At 42.5% G+C, this 23144-nt stretch overlaps 1 protein-coding gene across 3 annotated transcripts; it reads right to left on the reverse strand.

Moving 5' to 3' along the window:
* Nucleotides 1-208: 208 nt before the first annotated feature.
* On the reverse strand, nucleotides 209-23045 carry LOC140546501 (sodium/hydrogen exchanger 9B2). Of its 3 annotated transcripts, XM_072669839.1 has the most exons (14): nucleotides 22943-23045; nucleotides 22585-22661; nucleotides 15452-15650; nucleotides 13248-13461; nucleotides 12710-12880; nucleotides 9606-9748; nucleotides 8692-8819; nucleotides 8278-8453; nucleotides 7184-7290; nucleotides 6934-7083; nucleotides 6209-6317; nucleotides 4904-5040; nucleotides 4037-4220; nucleotides 209-2130 (listed from the first exon to the last, which is right to left on the reverse strand). In XM_072669839.1, the coding sequence occupies exons 3-14, from the start codon at nucleotides 15542-15544 to the stop codon at nucleotides 2069-2071; spliced, it is 1674 nt and encodes a 557-aa protein (XP_072525940.1). In that variant the 5' UTR covers nucleotides 15545-15650; nucleotides 22585-22661; nucleotides 22943-23045; the 3' UTR covers nucleotides 209-2068. The 3 variants fall into 3 exon arrangements, with proteins under 3 accessions (XP_072525940.1, XP_072525941.1, XP_072525943.1); XM_072669840.1 differs by lacking the exon at nucleotides 22585-22661 and having other exon boundaries at nucleotides 22943-23024; XM_072669842.1 differs by lacking the exons at nucleotides 22585-22661; nucleotides 22943-23045 and adding an exon at nucleotides 19293-19337.
* Between the last annotated feature and the right edge of the window lie 99 nt (nucleotides 23046-23144).

Here is a 23144-nt window from a genome sequence, read left to right on the forward strand (position 1 = left end):
ACGAGAGGTTTAACACAGTCAGGGGGAGGGGAGGGGGTGGTGGAGGGTTCGACAGTTTGTCATAAACACGTGAACAAGATAAGGATGATATGTACAGAATGCTAGACTGGGAGCTTCCGGCATGTTCCTCCTCCTCTCAAATTTTTGGTTCATTTATAACACAAAAAAAACACAAACATTATATTAGACAAAAAATCAATAATCTGAATAAATTTTTGGTCACTTCTTTATTATTTTTCCACACGTCTGTTCATAAATATACATCTGCCTTCAATGTAACATCAGAAATATATTAAAAAATAATAATAATAACAATAAACACCAGCTAAAGCCTTTGGCCATTTACATTCACTGTAGCTAATATCTACACAATCACTGGTCTTACCTCATTCAGTACATTCAAAAACAAGAAGCGACGATGAAAAACACAAGTATCGTCTGTTCCGTTTGAGAGCCCGTTAGGGGAGTCGTGCAACGGTCGGGTGTGGAACCTTCAGAGATGGTGTGAAGAGGGGGGATCTGAGGTTTTCTCTCAGCGATACAGTATTTAGAAGTGGTGGGAGTACAAACACACACACACACATCTCAAACACACAGCTTACGTCCTCATCACGTCACTGGTGTGAGCGCAAGACCTAGATTTGCTACGGCAGAAGTTCTCAAACCTTTCAGACCACATACAACCTAAACACATTTATACACAGCAGGCTAGAGACTCTATCCGGACAAAAGTATTGGGACACCTGCGCCTTCATTGTATCCTGCTTGTGTAGGAGTAACTGTCTCTACTGTCCAGGGATGAAGGCTGTTCTACTAGATTTCGTAGGAGCACAATGGGGATTTGACTTTATTCAACGGCAAGAGTGTTAGTGAGGTCAGGATGTTGGATGATGATCATCCCACCCCACCCCATCCTCCAACTCCCCAACTCGAGCGCCATCCATTCCCATCTAGCCCAAGTCTGGCATTGGCCATATGGTTTATCTGCTCCAGAGAGTCCTATTCTACTGGCAGTCCGTCTCTACAGGAACTGGAGACTAAAACTGGACCTAAATGATCCGAACGCATTCAATTAGAAGGGGTGTCCACAAACATTTGGACATAGAGTGTATGGCCTCCATACATCATACAGGTCCACCTTGTCTGCCAGATGTTCTTCACCAATTGTGTAGGGCTTTCCAGCTTTTACATTTTGTAAGTCAGCACGGTAGGAGGCTGGATCATCGTTTCTGGTGAATGCAGAACGTCTACATAGCGGCCCCTGAATTTTTAATTAAGCTCTGAATACAAACAATCGTTTAGAACTTTATGAACTTAACCATAAAAACTTTATGGAGTTCATTCTGTAATATTTTTGTGCAAGCAGCACATTTTGAGATCATCTGAGGTCATATGGTAAACTACCTTGGGATGCTTTGTGTACCACAGTTTGAGAACCACAGTGGTTCCGCATTTTCTGCTGCTGTCAGACCAATACTGATACCCATCCACACCAGTGTGCAAACTCTAGTGTGAGGTGGAACGTGACATTATTGGTAAACGTTAGCGTTGGGTGATGTAATAAAAAAAAAAACACACTTCAAAAGCAGCAAAGTCGTCAAAATTTGATGGACGACGATGAAAAAACAAGAATTCCATCTTTTTAACATGATGAGTCGTGTGTGATGTGACCAAGGCCATGAGCTAACAAGGTAAAAAAGGTTCATTTGAATTTCAGGTCGACTCTGAAAGTACAGCATTCGATTGACGCCTTTAAATCAAAGGTTAGAAAAGCAGAATCAGGTGTGTCCACGTCTACTGCTCCTACTGACGAAGTCTTCAACACTGTCCCAGCAGCTGGGGTCTTGAGTGATCTTGAGGTGTTGGGTTCAAGGACAGTGATTAGACTGCTACAGTGCATCAGTACAGAGTCCAAAAATACACTGGTGGCTCCCCCAACCTGAGTGGATGTCGACCAAAGAGTGTCTGGGAAGCCCCTGGGAAGTGCCGCAGGTAGAGTCAGCAGAAATGTCGGTGGTGGTCTCCTCAACGACCTGGTCGCCCTGTTGCAGAAAGTTCCGGAAGGTTCTCAGATGGCACTCTCGTAGGTCACCGGAGTGTCTGACCCTGATAGGGCACCTTGACTTACAGCTGGAAAAAGCAAAGACAAACAGCAAAGACAATTATAATAAAGCTATTATTGGCATGAATTGCATAATAACACCTTTGTATATTGACTTCAATAAAAATGTAAATAAAAAATAAAAATAAAATAAAAAAAAATAGACATGAACATTGGGCTCAGAGTGGCTCAGTGGTCTAATGCTCTAACCCTATGGCCCAAAAGGGGTACAAGTTCAATTGCCAGGCTATGCCACTTTGCCATCAGCGTCCAGAGCCCGGGAGAGCACAATTGGCCGCACTCTCTCCGGGTGGGTAGATGGTGCTTTCTCTACCCTCATCCCTCAGAGATGTTGGCCCGGCACAGGCATCTGGGGTTTGGCTGATGTGTTTTAATGGACACACCATCACGATAGCCTGCCTACCACTACCCCACTAGCAACAATCTTTCAGTAAATATATGGATAGTTGTTGGCTATCCTGATGGTGTGTCCATGAAAACGCAAGACGATGAATAGACTTGCAGATGATGTTTATTCACACAAAGGCTGGAAGCTGGCGGAGCTGGGGACCGTATAGGCAGCGGCTGGCGGTACCAAAGTAGAAGAAAAATTGGACGAACAAATTATATATATATATATATATATATATATATATATATATATAGATATATATATACACAATGGTGAATACTCCAACAAGGTGAAGGAAAATCTTTCTGCACTGACCTCCACTGAACGCTCAGAAGCTGCCGTTTTGGAGCTTTTTGTATGACAGTGACGAAGTATTCTTACAACAGATTCAAACAGAACAAATCCACCATTTTATTCCCTTTAAGGAAAGGATCTGATTAAATGTGATTCCCCTACTCCCTGACTGTTCACACACTTTGAATAAAAGACAAATTCAAAGTCTGAAAACAAGAAAACAGCCTTTCATTGTACCTGCAGGAGAGAACAATAAACAAAACACTGTCCTTCAGCCATGCAAATCCAATAAGCTGTGGTCAACTTCAAAGCCCTGTGGAGAGGTAATGCTAGCCCTGAACAAAAGCCCATTAATCCAGATACCGTTGTAGGGCAGTGAAGATCCGCAACGTGAACACTGCATTTAAATTAACCTCTGTTACATTCAGATCAACTCAATACTACACAACACTGGCAGTGTGTGTGTGTGTGCATGAGCTCATTATATATATATATATACACACAGTCAAAGATTGTTCGATAGCAGGGTAGTGGTACGTTGGCCATCACAATTTGATGTCCATTAAAACGCAGGAGCATGAACAGACTTGCTATTGTTGTTTATTCACATAAAGGCTGGAAGAAAGGATGAATTAGGGATGATGAATGTTTGACAAAGGGACATAGGCCTACAAAGCCAAGACTGGACCAGCCCCTCCGTGTTTGATGGTAATGGTCAAAAGCCGATCTGCACCAAGAGCCCTTCCAGCTTCAAGTACGGCTCTGCTTGACCCACCATCCTTTAAAATCCACAGAAGACAAGCGTCCAGACTTTGTTCTGTCCTGGCACCGAAGTGGTGGAACGAATGTCCCCTGGGTGTCCGAACGATAGAGTCCAACACTCGCTGTCTTCAAGCGCAGACTGCAGACCCACCTCTTCTGAGAGTACATGGGCGAATAGTATGGTCTCCATATTGACTTCTGGTATATTTTGGATCCTAGTGTATAGAAACTAGTTAAGGGTAATTTTGAGTAAACAGTGAAGTGGAACAATGGATGTTGAGAGACAGCTGTAAAGGCTGGATGGTTTTAACTACAAACAATATAAAAACTACAGGAATCAGACAAACTATACTAAGTAAAATCTGTTTCCCTGGAGAGCCGCATTTACCTCCGAGCGCACTGGATACCTAGCTACCTACCTACTATCCAGCCCTAGTACACTGAATGGGAACTGAAGAAGGACTCACCCCACTCAGGATTCTTTGGTTTCTGGAGTAGGCGTGGTCCGCACAGGCCAATGATTAGAGCTCCGATAGGGGCCGTTATGAGGATCGACAGCACGGCCACGGTCAGCACGTCCATTCCATACTGCTGCAGCTGCACCTCCTGCTTCGAGCGTGCCATGTCCAGAGCTGTCGAGCCGATGGCAGCCTGATGAGAGAGAGAGATAGAGAGATTGAGAGAGAGAGAGAGAGTTTAAGTTAAAGATGATAGTTAATGATTTGTTGGGTTGGGTCCCAATTTTTATTTGCCTTACAAAAACAATAATAGCTATTTTTTGTTGAATTAATTAAAATAAACAACAAATCACAAGGTAATGGAAGTAAATAAGTGAAAAAAAAACACTTTTATTCAATTCGTATGAAGAGAGAACCACGTTATTACAGATTTGCCTATAGATTGCTGGCTCTGTCTGAATGCATCAGCAATGCCTGATGCTGCTTATCTGGGCAGCAAGTGTTTATTATAAGTGGAACATTAATATTATTTCTACAAAACATCATGGTTCTCCATCACGATGTTCATTAAAACATCTCCAAAGCTCTCCAAAACTCTCCTCATGGGAGTCTAGTATTACTTATAGTCATCATCCAACACCTGGTTTGATAAATCAGTTCTCAAGGAATTGTGCTGGTTCCACCTTAAATACTATTTAATGGAGAGTTGGCATTAGAAGCCAGCTTTAGCTTCTGTTTTGTTGCTCGTTTAATCCGTGGATCATTTCACTAGGCGCAGTCAGAATAATTCAACATTGGATTTTACAAGCCAAATATACATATGTGCTTCAGATGGGATCTCTGGCATGGAGAGAAGTGCCTGATGTACGAGTGTACCTGAACGGTGGCCTTAGGCAGCCAGGCCAGAGAGATAAACAGTTTCTCTTTCTTGTTGAAGCCGACACCAAGCACCATGAGGAAGGTGAAGAAAACCCGAAGAAGAAGGCCGATGCAGAGGGTAGCTATTCCAAGGCCTGAGGAAAAAAGACCCCCACCCCCACACACACACACAAACACACACATCTGGCTAGTGACAAATGTCCAGATAAAATCGGCCAGCTGATATTTCTGAGATTTAAACCTATGATTACCCGAGAGTAGAAAAAACCTTACACAACTGAGGGAGCTCTCTTTAGCTACAGTATATTACAGCAATACAGGTAGCACTGCTGTCCAATGAAAACCATGTATCTCCACTTTTGTGTGTTTTTTTAGTTTTGTCCATGGTTTGAACCCTGCAGCTGCTCTCTGTACACTGTGTAAATGGTTCTGGATGAATGGACCAATAGGAATGCTCTAAATTACTCTGAATAGACTCTTACTTTACATTGACTTCCAATCAAAGTTAAGAGTTAAGTCCAGTTTTGCCTTCTTCTGCAGGACTCTGCTTCTTCATACTCATGTTTTCATCTTGTTTGGCTTGATGCCATATTTACCATTTTTTCTTAATTCATTTTATTGTTGTTTTTATTCCTGTTTGGCTTTTTTTTTATTGTTATGATCCAGTGTCGACCTGAGGAGGATGGGTTCCCCTTTTGAGTGGTGGTTCCTCTCAAGGTTTCTTACTCTCGACCGAAGGAGTTTTTTTCTTCACTAGCTTGTTTTAAAGAGGCTCGGACCCGGATCTCTGTAAAGCTGCTTTGTGACAACGTTCGTTGTAAAAAGTCTAAACAAATACATTTGAATTAAATTCTGTAAAATCACAATTTTGGAGAACATGTTTTTCACTAAACAGAGATGATCTGCGGTTGTAAATGTATGTATCTCACAAAGTTAATTAATAAGTTAATTAACACAAACCTAAACTGAGAAGTGAGATAAAATAATCAGATAATATCACCATAGAAATATAGAAAACTACAAATTGACTAGCCCTTATTATTTTTAGCCCCTTTAAATCAGTACTGGTCACAAAAATACACCCTAATACTAACAGCTGCCACTGTTGGGCCCTTGAGCAAGTCCCTTTACCCTCTCTGCTCCCCGGGCGCTGAAGCTGGCTGCCCACCGCTCTGCCCACCGCCCCTAGTGCACTGAGTGTGTGTTCACTACCACAGATGGGTTAAATGCGCCACCTTTGCACCTTCTGGGTTAGTTGTGGGAGGAAAACTACAAATGCGGTTATGCGGTTCACTCACTCACCCACTGTGTTTGGGTCCAGAGTGCTGACAGTGATCTCAGCTCCAATGAGCCCAAAGAGAAGAGGCTGAAACACGTCCCACGCCTGGCCCACAATCACCTCTACAGGTGCCTGAAAAGACATACATGTTTATAATAATAATAATAGTCAGCTATTAATCTTAAAACATTGCTTTGTTGAAAACAGCGGATCATTAATAAAGAATTCAGATGTTGTGAGGTGGTCATAGCTGTGCATGTATCGTGTATTTTATAGAAGGTTCAAATGTGGATTTCAGGACTGGGACTATGCAGTTTCTGATACATATTCAGTTGAATGTAAGTTGAATATCAGGTGAGCATCTACAATGGACCATCCAAGTCTAGTGGTTGGTCCAAAATATCCAGTGCTTTAGTCTAGTCTATGTAACGAAGGCAGATTTCTGAGAGCCTGACCTTTAAAAGTCAGACGAGAGAAATGTTCTCACAGTGTTCTGAGTTAACTGGCGCCGTTTCTCAGCTCAGAGGCAAAAGTGTTCTTTTCACACTGTGCATGTGACTAAGAGAGGCAGTGGGTGGGAGTTCAGCTTAAAAGTGTGTGAGAAAGAGGAAAGAACAGCAAGAGCTAGAGAGCAAAGGGGAAAAAAACAAAACAAGATAGATAAGAAAGCAAAGAGGGAGATGGGACGTTTTTTTCAGCTCCACAAAAACAGGAATTCTCAAAGAAAAGAGGGGGGGGGGGTTCTGACCTTGGCCTTTTTCCACCCCAGTCCAGCAATGAAGGCCAGAATCAGTGTACAGAGTCCTCCTGAGCCCGGGAAACCTGCCACATTACTGCCAAACACAGCAAACACTGACAGACTCAGCAGCAGGAACGAGCGCTTCTGAGCCAGGTCTGTCTGCGGGAGGGAGGAGGAGGAAGCACATCAGTACACAATCACACGGTTTTGGGAGCAGCCTGGTCTAAATCAGAATTATCCTTTACAGGTAACTGCTCACCTGGTCTCTGCTGGGGAAAAAATAAAGAAAGAAACCAAAAGCCACACCGGCAACGATCCCACCTAACACCTCCAAAAACCCTCGAAGGATGTTAAACCATGTGGAGCCTACAGGGGGCGACAGAGATTCATAAACTTGGCATGTTAAGCCAGGTATACACAGTAGAGTACACAGAATCCAGGATATAATAAATCTTACTGCTCTTTTACACAAATAATGAAAAAATACTGCAGCAAAAATTATAATAAATTAGAATACAAAACCATAAAATCTGCAGCATGCCTGAAAATGTAACAAATCAGAGATTGCTTAGTTATACTTTAATTCATACTTACATGTTCATACTTGTAGCCTTTTTACTGTGTCTAGGATTTACAAAATGATCATATCAATAAGGACCTACTTTATTATTTTTTATTTTCTTTTTATTTTTACTTTTTAAAAAGTTTTAATAAAGTTTTCTAATTTGGAAAGCCAGCCACCCAATTCCTGTGAACTCCCCCTAACTAACCAGCACAGGTCTTCTCCGACACATGTGAATTAGCCACCACCACTTTTCGAGGACTGCACGGCTCCCCAGCTCCGATACTACTGCTAACAGACGCATGTGCTGACCAACATCATGCTAGAAGGGCCATCAACCCACTCCTGCTCTCTATGACTCCGGCTGCTGATGGCAAGCAGCATGACCTGGGATTCAAACCAGCGATCCCTTTGCTGTATTATCAGCCTCTATTCTCCTGCAAAGGCTTTTGGAAAATTGCAATGAGGATTTGGTGCCATTCGGCCATGAGAGCATTAGTGAAGTCGGATACTGATGATGGATGATTAGTTACAGATCAAGATTGAGTTATTGTCTGGAGCTCCAGTTTCACTGCTCCACAGCCCAGTGCTGCAGGGCTTCTCTATCTACAGGATGGCATTGGGCATGGTGACCCTAGACTCTGTGGCTAATCCAGAGCATCGTGTTATAATAGCCATGCTTTTCATGGCTTTTCAAGACCCCTCAATTTCACCCTAGCATTACGCAAAAGATACATCAGCTAAGACTACCGGTTCCCTTCCTTTGTCTTTTAAGATGAGAGTGACTTTACTTGTAGCAAAAGCCATGCCCAGGCAGGTGGTGAAGCCTGTGATGGCCAGGATATCATCACAGCTACAGGCTGCTATCAGCAATGTGGGAATGCCCTGCTCTGAGCCATAGCCGTCCTTCTGTAGCAGAAGCATGGATGGAACCAACACTGCAGGAGACACAGCTCCAAGAACAAACCTGCGACAAGGAGCCAGAAGAAGTGATGTTAGTGCTTGGAGACATAAGGAATGTATTGAGAATTAGAGCAGTGGCCCTCAATCTGGTCCTAAGGGTGAACCTGAGAGCCCACATTTTTCCTATATCTTAACAAGTGAGTTGGGCATGTTGATTGTGGAGGGCCCTGAGGACCGGCTAAAGACCCTCTACATTTAAATCAGAATTCATTCACGTGACACCATTTACTGTTGTCTTTTACCCCAGAATGAAGCCCCAGACCCAGGGCAGGCCCATGATGTAGTAGGAGACCAACGCCACAGTAGATGCTTCGATAAAGCATGGTCCCATAGCTACACGTGCACATACTCCTTTCAGTTTCAGGAGGGCCTTCAACACACACACACACACACACAGACACACACAATGAAAATGATTGGTGTATTCAACAGGTAAAGTTATCAAATCACATTTGGCTGAATGTGTTATTAGGAACGCCATATGGACAAAAGTATTGGGACACCTGCTCATTCATCGTTTCTTCTAAAGTCAAGGGTTTTAAAAAGAGTTTATCCTGCTTTTGTTGGAGTAACTGTCTCTACTGTCCAGATATCAAGGCTTTCTACTGGATTTTTGAGCACTGCTGTGAGGATTTGATTGAATTCAGCAACAAGAGCATTAGTGAGGTCAGGATGTTGGTTAATCACCATCCCACCTCATTCCCGACTCCCCAACTCCTCCCGAAAGAACTTGATGGAGCTCCACCATTCATCATTCCAGAGAAAATAGTTCCTCCACTGCTTTACAGCTCAATACTGGGGGGCTTTATACCCCTCTAGCCCACACCTGGCATTCGGCATAGTACCAACAGGATCATGTTTATCTGCTCCTGAGAGTCCTATTCTATTGCCCGTACTTCTCTACAAACTACAAAAGCTGTGAGTGTGCATTTGCACATCTGTGTCAGCTATGGGGGCAACGTAAAGTGTGTCCACAAACATTTGGACATGTCGAGAGATATGTGATGACCAATGGACTTGCCAACTCAGGTAATATGGCACGGGATTGACTTTACCGCCAGCATTTACGAGGGTAAATCCAGAGGTCTATGTGGACCCTCTAAACACACCATAAACACTGGAACTCATAGGCTGAGTGAGATGGAGAGTGTCATACCGAGCCGTCCAGTCCCAGTCCAGCTCTGGCCAGGATAATAGCCAGTGCGATGTTCCTCAGGGAGGCCGACCACCTGTGGTTAATGTAGACTGCGTCCGTCACCACAGGGATGTTTCTAAGGAGAACCCCTGTCACGAGCATGCCTGAGGACACACACAGAGCAGCAGTGAGAACCCGAACACACTCCAGGCTTCTCATGACACCTTTCTCACAAATCACAGCCAGTAAGAAGGTCCAAAAAACAAGAAACTCTGGCATTATCCCTGAGGTGGCTCATCTGGAAAAGAAAATGTTATTTTTGAACATGGGGAGCAAGGCTCAGCTTCCTTCCTCAACCCTGCCAGGTACTGATGTTGCCAAGCTGGGAGTGTGACAGTCAGTATGAGTATGAGGGAATATAAAATTCCACAACATCTTTTTGAACATCATTGAACAGCTTGACATGCAAACAGCAAATTCAGTTATACACTGTATGGACAGAAGTAATGGGACACACCTCTTAAATCACTTACACTCAGGTATTTTCATTCAGTCCCATTGCCACGGGTGTATCAAATCAAGCCCCTAGCTATGCAGTCTACCTTTTCAGAGAGAGCTAGAGAGCTCACTGATCTCCAGCGTGGTTCTGTATGTAATAGGAACCACCTTTGCAACAACAACAAGTCTGATGAAATTTCCTCCCTCCTATATCTTCCACAATCAGCTGTGAGTGGTATTATTATTGAACAAGGGGGACCAACTCCATATTAATACAGCCTATGGTCTTAAAATCTGATGTTATAAAAGCTCCCGTAGGTGCTATGTGTAGATGTCTCAATACTTTCGTCCATAGTGTAGCAGCTCACATTAGACCACAAGGTCTAAATTATGCCGTCCTGGACTCCTAGACACGGATGGCTGTGGCATCGCTGGGGACAGAACTCAAATTCCTCTGACAATGGGTTACATGGTACAGGTTCACTTCAGTATTTTGGTTCTTCAACACCTACATAAGATATTTTATGATGGTCGCAATTAGCCTGAATAATCTAAATACAAAAAAAACTGTAATTAGCCTTTATAAAAAGCTTACGTAGGTTTATAGCGGCCACTAAAGGTTACGTAGGCATTATGTAGCTTTTTGCTGCCCTAAAGTTGAGTTCCCACTATTTCTTATTTTATTTAATGCTGGACTAAAGCGTACAATATAAATAAAATGTTTAATAAATTATAATAATATAAAAATAAATTGTAATAAAATGCATCAGTCATCCATGCTCAAGCTCAGGCAGGCTAGCTACCTTAGCAAGTAACCCATCAGCTCAATAAAATTAAGATTCTGATAGATTAGCAGCGAGGCAGGACACGCCACACAGCAACCAACATGCACCACGCAGATCTGACAGACCTCTACACTGAAATGAATAGGATGTAGCACTGTCGAAGTAGTAAGTGGGCCCATTACACAGCTACACAGTCAGGCAGTTAGACAGTTGTGCCACCTAAAAACCCACAACTAGCAAGTTTTTAACAAGAATTCTAGCAGCAGCCAAAGGTTTTGCAGAACTTTTTGGTGTGAGCTGGAATTCCCTGAGCAAGATATGAGAACGTTGTGCTGTTCCCTGAGCAGCGGGAACATAATTGCTGCGAATAACTTCAGTACTTTAGCAAAGTTACTGGAAAATTCCAGAGGGTCTTGTTTTACTTACATGTCTCCAGGCATCTGAAGAATGCCTAAGAGTTACAGAGACATAGTTACACAACTCAGCATGTTCCTGGAAACAAATACGAGCCTCAGAGACGGCCTCGAGGGTACCAGACTGAGAAGCTGAAGCTCCTTTTATTCTGTGCAGCATAAGCTATCTGATCTTCCAGCGCTGTTTATCTATATTTTATCCCAAACTGGACTCTCTGGAGGAAGAACCCAGGTATCTTCACATCATCATTATCATCTCTGCAGCAGGCAGAGTAAACACAAACTGCCGTTCCTAATCAAAGCAGGCTTGCAAAGAGGTCAGCGTTTGACTGGATCTTCAACACTTTGTTTAAAAATGGTCTGATTTTTCTAGCAGTTTTCTAACGGCCTCAGTCTGATTCAACCAGAACCTCACCATATGTATGAAAGGTAAAGGAGATTAGGGGCTCTAGCTCATGTAGAACAGTTTCTTCCTCTTGGCTGGTTTGGTAAAAAAAATCATGCCGAAAAGGCATTCTTTAATTACACTATTTGGGCAAAAGTATTGGGACGCCTGCTTATGCATTCATTGTTTCTTCTGAAATCAAGGGCATTAAAAAGAGCAAACCCTGATTTTGCTGAAAGAACTGTCTCTACTGTCCAGGGATTAAGGCTTTCTACTAGACTTCGGAGGAACACTGCTGTGAGAATCTGGTTGTATTCAGTGACAAGAGCTTTAGTGAGGTCAGCATGTTGGATAATCCCGAAAGTATCATTCCTGAGAACACAGTTCTTCCACTGCTCCAGGGACTTTACACTCCTTTCGGCCATGCCTGGCATTAGGCATGGTGCCAACAGCTGGTGGTTGGTGTGGCGCAACAGCTACCACACCATGTGGGAGACTGGGATTCGATTCCCAGTCTGGGTGACTATGCTGTGCTACACCAATAAGAGTCCTTGGGCAAGACTCCTAACACTACATTGGCCCTCCTCTGTAGTACGAGTTACCTTGTAAGTCGCTCTGGATAAGAGCATCAGCTAAATGCCATTAATGTAAATGTAACAGCTTCCTGTTCATCTGTTCCAGAGGGTCCTATTCTACTGGCAGTACTTTTACTACTAGTACAATTTTAAGGATGTTTTTTCCTACAGTGAACAGCAACAGAAATTCATGCTAACATTTCTTTTAATCAACTGTGATCAGTAGAGTAAAGAGCACAGGCCACACACTATCAAAGCCTGAATACCAAGAACACACACTGCCATTCCCAGCATGCATATCTCCAAAACACCACCATCAAGGACTGACTCATGGTCAGATTAAAGACTCAGAACCACAAACAAAAAGAACTACAGATATTACAGAGAGAGAGAGAGTGAGGTAGGGAATGAGAGACAGTCTGAGAGACCTAAAACAGACTGCATGTGACAGAAAGAGAGCAGGCCTTACCCAGCAGAGGAGGGAAGGGTGGTAGGTTGGGGAGGCGGATGAGTCCCACCAGCTTTCCCCCGGTGAGAGCGCAGAGAAACACAGTGACTATGCCAAATAGGTTCCCTCCAGGCAGACACTCTTTCTCAGTGACGGACCACACTACCCCGAACAGCACTGCGGCCATGGACACTGCAAGAGCACACAAGGATAGTAAGGGAATACGGCTAAATCTGGAACATCAGGAACATGTGTAAATATACACTTATAGGCCTCTAATTATTTTATATAAAATTATTTTGACCACTTGTATCCACAATCTCATTCCTTCACTTATTACACAAAGATCTTGACCACAGGTGAGGGCGGGGACATAGTTCGTCTGGTGAATTGAAAGCTTTGCTTTATGGATCAGCTCTCTCTTCACTCAACTCAAATGTGGTTCAGTACACCTAAACTCCTCCACTTGGGGTAGGTGCTGTGTAATTGACTACATTAGAACAGACTGTGGACATGTGGGAGCTATGCCTCATATTCCTGGTGTGTGTCCCAGACTTACGTTTGGTGATAATGGAGGCGAGCAGGCCCCGGGGTGGGCAGGGGCACTGCCGGCGCAGCCATCCGCAGCATTTGTGCGGCGGGTCAGTGTTGGTGCAGGCGTCCACTGAGTGCACCACTCGTGGGATGAACACCGTCTCCTCGGTTACGGTGGTGCTCGGGCTGTCGGGCCTCTTGACCGACACCTGAAGCGTCTGGTTGACCGAGAGGCGATGCTGCACAAGGTGTAAAAGAGACAGGGGTGAGAAACAGTGACCTCAAAGTCATACTTCAGAAAGAACCACAGTATTAGGCCATTTATATCTGAGCAGTGAGAGCTCATAAATAAATACTCACACTGGGTGTATTGTGTGTGTGTGTGTGTGTGTGTGTGTGTGTGTGTGTGTGTTAGCTTAACCATATCCAAACCTCACCAGGAGGAAGGAGAGTGTTTACCGTTCCCACCCAACTCCTCGTTTATCTAATCAGTCCAGCAGTCCCGAGAGCTGCTGGTAAAAGTGAAGTGAAGGGACCTTCTAACTATTTTACAGTGTTTTTACAAGAAAATAATAGTGTGTAAAAATAGTGTGTAAATGTGTGTAATAAAATAAAAAATGGCAGTTCATTCACACACACACACACAATATATATAGCCTGAAATGCTTAAACATATGTAATCATCATCACATATAGGCACTTACACATATTCATAATACATGTGGGATATTATTTCACATATAGAGATTTACACTTATATAATACATACAGGACATATACAGACATTTGGGAGCATATCATTGTAAATAGGTCAGCACCTATATACTGTATATATTTTATATTGGATATATTATTATTATTACATATGGTGCATCCACATATATAATACGTATACATATAGGACTTTTTTTTGCACTTATAAACATCTATATATATATATATATAATACAGATGGGACATGCTATTACAAAGGGGTACTTACGTTTATATAAAAAATATGGGGCACATTACATATATAGATACACAAATATGCCACATATATAGCAAATATAGGACTTCAAACGTATAGGTACAATACATGTGGGGCATATTATGACATATAGGTACTTATTTATAATACATATGGGATATGTATTTGTAGGGCTCTACATGTCATAGTATAACACATATAGGACATATCTGTTACATATAGACACTTATACAATACATATGGGGCTTATTAGTATTACTATTATTATTATGTAGGTGTTTCTACATCTATAATACAAATGAGACATATTGCTTATGTATTATAATAATTATTATTATTATTACTATTATTATTGTTGTTGTTGTTAGTAGTAGTAGTAGTAATATTACAAATAGGTGTTATTTAATACACAGGGACACATTGCTAGTTTTATTAGTAGTAGTAGTAGTAACAGCAGTAGCACTTGTAATAATAATAGTAATAATAATAATAATTATTATTATTATATAGGAATTTATACATATATAAAACATATGGGACATTGAAATCTTAATTGGGAAGAACTAAAACTAAACTAAAAAAAAAAATTCCTCACTCCTTATATGTCAGCTGACACCATTAGACCAAAACAGCTCTTCGGCCTGGAAAGCAGGGGGGGTTAAGGTGCACGCGACTGTTCACCCTGAATGGAGAAAGGCCTCCAGTACACATGTTGATGTACACATGCACAGCGTACACATGTTGATATGTAACCCTACTATAGCAGGCTAGCAGAAAAGCCATTATCAGGGTATATCAGCAGAGCTTGAGCCTCCTGTTTGAACTGCTGTGTTTATCTCCCACACCCATACTGCGCTGGACTGCACGGGTTCAAAAAGGTTCACGACTTCAGTGAGAAAAAGCTTGTCCAGTTATGCATCAGAGTAAGAAGAGAAAACGGTGTCTTGGACCCTGATAAAGGCAATTAGAATAACGAGAGCGAGTGTGTTAACCAAGCAGACGGTATTTACACTTACCATCCAATGCCTGGTTAATCTAATTTAGTCTTTCATTAAATTAAAGGTCAGATATTCTACATTTCTCATGTCTGCTCACACACCACATCAGGCTCCTTCAAAAAAATCAGGTCTGCCGCAGGTGGAATTGAACCAGAAGCACCAAAAAGAAGACAAAGGAAAAGAAGGAGAAGAAGAAGGAGAAGAAGAAGAGGTCATCTCACAACATATCAATAATAATGACGAACTGTCGTTGCCACCTACCTCAGCATGGTTCCCCACCACCGGAGCCTCATCCTCGGCCCTCTGTGAACAGACAGAGCGGGAAGAATGCGGTCTAGACTGGACATCGTCCATGGCACGGCTGGTTTACTTCATCCTTCGGGTAGGGCGCTGGTCAGTGGGGAATCACATCTCTGCTCCTGCCCACTAACTGGGCGTTAACTCCGGCAATCTACAAAAGCTACAGAAGTGCAAGAACATTAGTCATTTGGCAGTCAGTGGAAAAGGCCTGAAAGCACTGTACCTGTTCTGATACTGATACTGAAACCCTGAGTAGCCACTAATCTGGATCTGAAATCTACAAGCATTTCCACAGGCAGTTTATGCTGATAAATGACACTTTTGCTCGCCTACCCCAGGCTAGCACACCCCCTGGTTCTGCTGCACCTCTAGCTCACGCCTCACATGCTGATTTTTCCTATATTATTATTACGCCTGGGTCTGAAACCGGATCCCAACTGCAACAATACGCCCTGACGTTGCCAAGGTCTCGACAACTCACTGCTAGATACGAGGGTCACAGGGTTTCAGGCCGAGTAGGCAGCCTTTCCCACGTTTCAGACACTTCCAGCTTATGTAGTGGTGGACGGCGACCCTCTGAATGCTGATGCTCTCATTGGCTGGTGTGGTAACGCTTCTGCAGAAAAGCCTCCGATTGGCTTCTTTCACTATGCTGTACTAATGCTGCTGTCCTCTTGCTCTGGCCTCCCAGCACGATGCGCTGTTAGCAAGCTGAAGAGTCTGCAGCTGGTTAGCTTTTAGCCTTGCCCCTCAGTCTCTTTCCTGGGGTCTTACCACTTTCTTGGTAAATACTGGTTCGCTTCTTCGCGTGCAGAGTTCGCGCTCCCCACCGTGGCCTGGTTCCCGTATAGCAACCCTCTATTTCTCTCTTTCTGGACCAGGGCTTGCTATGTAAATGTTAGGGGTGTAAATACAACGAGTCAAGACTGTGATGTAACAGTTTTGGGGGTTTGGAATCGGCCTGTTTTACAGCTCTGTTTTGGTTCTGCTGGATTTTGTTTTGGGAGGAACAGCAGTGTCTGAGGTTCACGACTGGTCACTTTTCAATGTACCGAACCCTCTTTATTACCAAGCTATGTAATACAGGACAATACAGTTTGACATTCTAGGACACCGAGGGGCCACAAATCCATCATTGCGAATATCTGTCATTATATCTGAAGCATCACAGGTCCAATATAGGCAGCCAAAGCGCCACATTAAAGCTTAGGATCTCTGCTTTTCACTGATTTTGCCATTTTATCTTTACATTCGGTGAGAAAATATATAATTTGGTCGCAAACTAGCTGTGTTCCATGCCTGGAAAACATAAGTTACAGTGTGCTTATTCAAATATTTGTCAGAAAGCCTTTTTTAGCCAAAGTGGACATAATTCTACACCGATCGAACCGGCAGACTCTCAGGATTACGCTGACATCAGTTTTCCATAAGAGAGAGATCCTCCTCTCAATATACATAGAGACACTCATGCGCAATGGCCACTACCAGGCACAGACACACCTCACACACACACACATACCTTCAGCATACCTTCTGTCTGTCCCGTTCAAAACGACAACCAGTGTCTATCCCTCCTTCAATCCATTCGTTTGTAACCCTCATTTTTGTGTAAAGGGTAACATACAACATACAGCAAGACAAAACTAATTATTAATCATATTTACTACATATTAAGTATGATCCCACTGGATCTCCTCTCTCAAACACGCACTGTACACATCACCGCACAGCTTAGCCTCTCAGCTTTCCAACGACACGTCCATCAAGCCCGTAGACCAATCAGGCGCCACGCTCTGATGATGCGTAACGAGGAGGCGGGAGGTAAACAGGGACGCGCTTTGGGTAAATGCGCTTTCGGTTTCCAGCGCGTCCCAGAAACTCTCACCGCGAGAAACGACACTGATTTATTTGGCAACAATGAATAGTGATAAAAAATGGCTTCATCATGACCTCGGAGAGCAAAGCTGGAAGTATTTTATGGGGTCGAAGAGGAGATTTTGGCAGAGTTGGAACGGAGAAAGTGAAACCGAGGGTTTTGCTGGAGACGCACAGCAGTGAGAGCTGGGAAAGCTCTCATAACCAAACCTGACTAATGACTAAATACATAAAACCTCTCTGCTCTTATTTACTAGTGACTGCTTTTGATTTGGCACAAAAAAAAAAAAAAAAAAAAAAATGTATATATATATATATATATATGACACTTTTGCTCGCCTACCCCAGGCTAGCACACCCCCTGGTTCTGCTGCACCTCTAGCTCACGCCTCACATGCTGATTTTTCCTATATTATTATTACGCCTGGGTCTGAAACCGCATCCCAACTGCAACAATACGCCCTGACGTTGCCAAGGTCTCGACAACTCACTGCTAGATACGAGGGTCACAGGGTTTCAGGCCGAGTAGGCAGCCTTTCCCACGTTTCAGACACTTCCAGCTTATGTAGTGGTGGACGGCGACCCTCTGAATGCTGATGCTCTCATTGGCTGGTGTGGTAACGCTTCTGCAGAAAAGCCTCCGATTGGCTCCTTTCACTATGCTGTGCTAATGCTGCTGTCCTCTTGCTCTGGCCTCCCAGCACGATGCGCTGTTAGCAAGCTGAAGAGTCTGCAGCTGGTTAGCTTTTAGCCTTGCCCCTCAGTCTCTTTCCTGGGGTCTTACCACTTTCTTGGTAAATACTGGTTCGCTTCTTCGCGTGCAGAGTTCGCGCTCCCCACCGTGGCCTGGTTCCCGTATAGCAACCCTCTATTTCTCTCTTTCTGGACCAGGGCTTGCTATGTAAATGTTAGGGGTGTAAATATAACGAGTCAAGACTGTGATGTAACAGTTTTGGGGGTTTGGAATCGGCCTGTTTTACAGCTCTGTTTTGGTTCTGCTGGATTTTGTTTTTGGAGGAACAGCAGTGTCTGAGGTTCACGACTGGTCACTTTTCAATGTACCGAACCCTCTTTATTACCAAGCTATGTAATACAGGATAATACAGGGTAACATACAACACACAACAAATCTGAATACAACTCACTGAAAGGCCACTTGGAGAGGTGGATGACATCACGTTTGTCAAGGAAGGTAAAGAAATGCAGTAGAACATGTTTCCACTAAGCAAGCAAAGCTGAAACTAGAACATCCTGCCTCTTTCCTCTTTATTTACTAGTGCTTCTGCTTTGGCACTAGAATTTATATACAGTACAGGCCAAAAGTTTGGACACACCTTCTCATTCAATGCGTTTTCTGTTTTCATGACTATTTACATTGTAGATTCTCACTGAAGGCATCAAAACTATGAATGAACACATGTGGAGTTATGTACTTAACACAAAACGGTGAAATAAGTGAAAACATGTTTTATATTCTAGTGCCTTCAAAATAGCCACCCTTTGCTCTGATTACTGCTTTGCACACTCTTGGCATTCTCTTAATGAGCTTCAAGAGGGTTGATTGGTGGAATTTCTTGCTTTATCAATGGGGTCGGGACCATCAGTTGTGTTGTGCAGAAGTCAGGTTACTACACAGCCGACAGCCCTATTGGACAACTGTTAAAATTCATATTATGGCAAGAACCAATCAGCTAACTAAAGAAAAACGAGTGGCCATCATTACTTCAAGAAGTGAAGGTCAGTCAGTCCAGAAAATTGCAAAAACTTTAAATGTGTCCCCAAGTGGAGTCACAAAAACCTTCAGTGAGAATCTACAATGTAAACAGTCATGAAAAACGCATTGAATGAGAAGGTGTGTCCACATTTTTCGCCTGTACTATATATATATATATATATATATATATATAAAAATCTGAATACAACTTACTAAAAGGCCACTTGGAGAGGTGGATGACATCACTTTTGTCAAGGAAGGTAAAGAAATGCAGTAGAAGAGCAGTTGGGGGCCTTTGGAGACTCCGAAAGGACACTTGGAGAAGCCGCCTGTTCACTGCCTGCTCCACCAACTTTAATCAGTAGGAGGAATCAACTCCACGAGATCCAAAAGAGATTCCACGAGTCTTCAGTTTATAGTCTCTAAAGAGATTTCATTTAATATCTTTAATCGTTTTCTATTACAACTTTAAAAGCTTTTTGGTAACATTACCACATCAAATTGCCTCTAGCTGATATAAGGCTTGAGTAGAAAGCCTCAAGATATGGATGTGTAATTAATTTCAGGCGGAAAAAGGAAAAAAGGGCTGTCGTGTTAAGATGTTAACATGTTAAGGTCTGCGATGCCAACCGGGGAAAGGTGTCTAGGTACTGTCCCAGCTTGTTAGAGGGGCTTCAAGCTATATAAAAGAATTGCATGCAATGTGAGTTCTTTCTAATATCGTGCAGCCCTACTTAATGCAGTGAAAAACGTGGTCCCACTGTTCTCATCCACTCTTCAAAGTTGCCAGATGTTGCATAGATTTCTTTAAATCCACCAGTAAAACCAGATACTGGATGATTACAACCAGCAATACCAGTAATGCAAGTGTTTTGAGTTTGTAGTAAAACCAGTATTGCTGCTGTAACACACGCATTGTAAACGGGGTAACTTCTTAATTCACAATGGCTAATCCGATTCTGACAGACTACACACTAATCAACTTGTGTCCTTACAGTGGGAGACCATATGGCACAGTCGCTGCGAGAGACAAGCTGTTCCTGCTCGAGGTAAAGCCCGGCAGCACGTTCCAGTGGATTCCCAACAATTTTACACACCAGATGCTGCACGATTCAATCATCAGGACGTAAACAAAGTCATTCAGAGTGGGTCGGTGTGAAATGCCCCGTCAGAACTGGTCAGGAACCGGATTCAGGCCTCTAAACGCTAAAGACTTCCTTACAGAAAGTTTGGGCAGATAAAAAGATTTGGCCAATATTTTAAAATTGATATCCAGTGATATATTTATTAAACTCTTAAGAGAAGGTGTTTAGGTGCTGCTGTGGTTGCTGAGATGAAACATCAGCAGGGGGATGTAGTCCATTATCTATGTTTCATAAAGGTATATGCATCTGTTTAGGCAGGTATGTACGTTATAGACAATATCGGATATCAGCAGTGGACTAGAATTGCCAGCATTGCCTTTGTTAAAGTAGATTTCATTAATTTCACAGATTTCATGAAGGTGAATTTATTATTTTTTTTATAAGGTGAGGCCACTTGATTATATATTGAGGCCACAAATTAAATATCTAATAGCCACAAGATAATATAGCAAGGCCACGTAGTATAGTAAAGAAATTACATTTCTAGAGGCCACAAGATAATAGAGCAAGGCCATGATATGATGTAGTGAGGCCACAAATTAAGTATCTAGTGGCCACAAGATAATACAGTGAGGTCACAAATTCTATTTCTAGTGGCACAACATAATGTTGAAGCCTCAAGATAGTATAGCAAGGCCATGAGATGATACAGATAGGCCACAAATTAAGTATCTAGTGGCCACAAGATAATATAGCAATGCTACAAGATAATATAGTGAGGCCACAAATTCTATTTCTAGTGGCACAAGATAATATGTTGAAGCCTCAAGATAATAATGCAAGACCATGAGTTAATATGGTGAGGCCACAAATTACGTTGCTAGTGGCCACAAGATAATACAGAAATGCCACAAGATGATATAGTAGGTACAGAAATTTTGTTTCTAGTGGCCACAAGATAATATAGCAAGGACGTGAGTTAATATGGTAAGGCCACAAAATTTTATTTCCAGTGGCACAAGATAATATGTTGAGGCCTCAAGATAATATTGCAAGACCATGAGTTAATATGGTAAAGCCACAAATTACGTTGCTGGTGGCCACAAGATAATACAGAAATGCCACGAGATAATATAGTAAGGCCAGAAATTATGTTTCTAGTGGCCACAAGATAATATAGCAAGGCCATGAGATGATGTAGTGAGGCCACAAATTAAGTATCTAGTGGCCACAAGATAATATAGCAAGGCCACGTAGTATAGTAAAGAAATTACATTTCTAGAGGCCACAAGATAATATAGCAAGGCCATGAGATGATGTAGTGAGGCCACAAATTAAGTATCTAGTGGCCACAAGATAATATAGCAAGGCCACGTAGTATAGTAAAGAAATTACATTTCTAGAGGCCACAAGATAATATAGCAAGGCCATGAGATGATGTAGTGAGGCCACAAATTAAGTATCTAGTGGCCACAAGATAATATAGCAAGGCCACGTAGTATAGTAAAGGAATTACATTTCTAGAGGCCACAAGATAATATAGCAAGGCCATGAGATGATGTAGTGAGGCCACAAATTAAATATCTAATAGCCACAAGATAATATAGCAAGGCCACGTAGTATAGTAAAGGAATTACATTTCTAGAGGCCACAAGATAATATAGCAAGGCCATGAAACGATGTAGTGAGGCCACAAATTAAGTATCTAGTGGCCACAAGATAATATAGCAAGGCCACGTAGTATAGTAAAGAAATTACATTTCTAGAGGCCACAAGATAATATAGCAAGGCCATGAGACGATGTAGTGAGGCCACAAATTAAGTATCTAGTGGCCACAAGATAATATAGCAAGGCCACGTAGTATAGTAAAGGAATTACATTTCTAGTCCACAAATCAAGTATCTAGTGGCCACAAGATAATATAGCAAGGCCACGTAGTATAGTAAAGGAATTACATTTCTAGTCCACAAATTAAGTATCTAGTGGCCACAAGATAATATAGCAAGGCCACGTAGTATAGTAAAGGAATTACATTTCTAGTCCACAAATCAAGTATCTAGTGGCCACAAGATAATATAGCAAGGCCACGTAGTATAGTAAAGGAATTACATTTCTAGTCCACAAATTAAGTATCTAGTGGCCACAAGATAATATAGCAAGGCCACGTAGTATAGTAAATACTTAATAGAAATTAATAAAGCATATAATATAATATAGCAAGGTCATGAGATCATATAGTGATAGTAACAGTTTTACCAATACTTTATTATTAATTAATAAACAAAAAAATGCAAAAAAAATAAAAATAAATAAATAAAAATAAAACAAGTGTACAACTGGTGGTTCTGGATAGTATAATGAATAGAAACGGGACCCCGGGACCCCGGGACCCCTGTTTACAGACATTTCTCGAGCTTACCTTGAACCTCTTCACACAAAGCCACTCCGGACTTCACATCTCAAAGACTGAATGAGGCCAAAATGCAGATTCTCTCCCTAAATGAATTAAAACAGGAGGTAACGGAGTGGTTTAACAGACGGATGTCCTCGGGCGTCTTTAACGGTACCGGTAGCGCTATAGCCTGAAGCTAACTGGGCTATAGGAGCACTGGGCTAGCCGGCTTGCTCAGGCTCTCCAGTCCGTTAGTTTACCCCAACACCCCACCCCGTGAACTTGACGTTGGCCTAAGACTACTGTTGTCACTTAAACCCGAAAAGGTGAGACATCGTGTGGTAATAGGTGTCATAAATGTGTGCTAGCCAGCTAGCGCACTTACTTCATGCTGAAGTCTGGGCTGTCCTCCCTCCGTTAGCAGCGCTACGACAGCCCCAGAATGGAACGAGCAGCGGCTTTGAATCCGAGGCGCATCTCAAACCAACCCGTACTTCCCTACCTAGGGAACGTCTATGTAGGGCCCTAGTAGAATTGCAATGCTGGGAGCGCGTAGGAAATCTTGATCTCGCTTACTACTCAGGGGG

This window comes from Salminus brasiliensis, chromosome 24 (genome assembly GCF_030463535.1).
Source record: "Salminus brasiliensis chromosome 24, fSalBra1.hap2, whole genome shotgun sequence".
Taxonomy (NCBI): domain Eukaryota; kingdom Metazoa; phylum Chordata; class Actinopteri; order Characiformes; family Bryconidae; genus Salminus; species Salminus brasiliensis.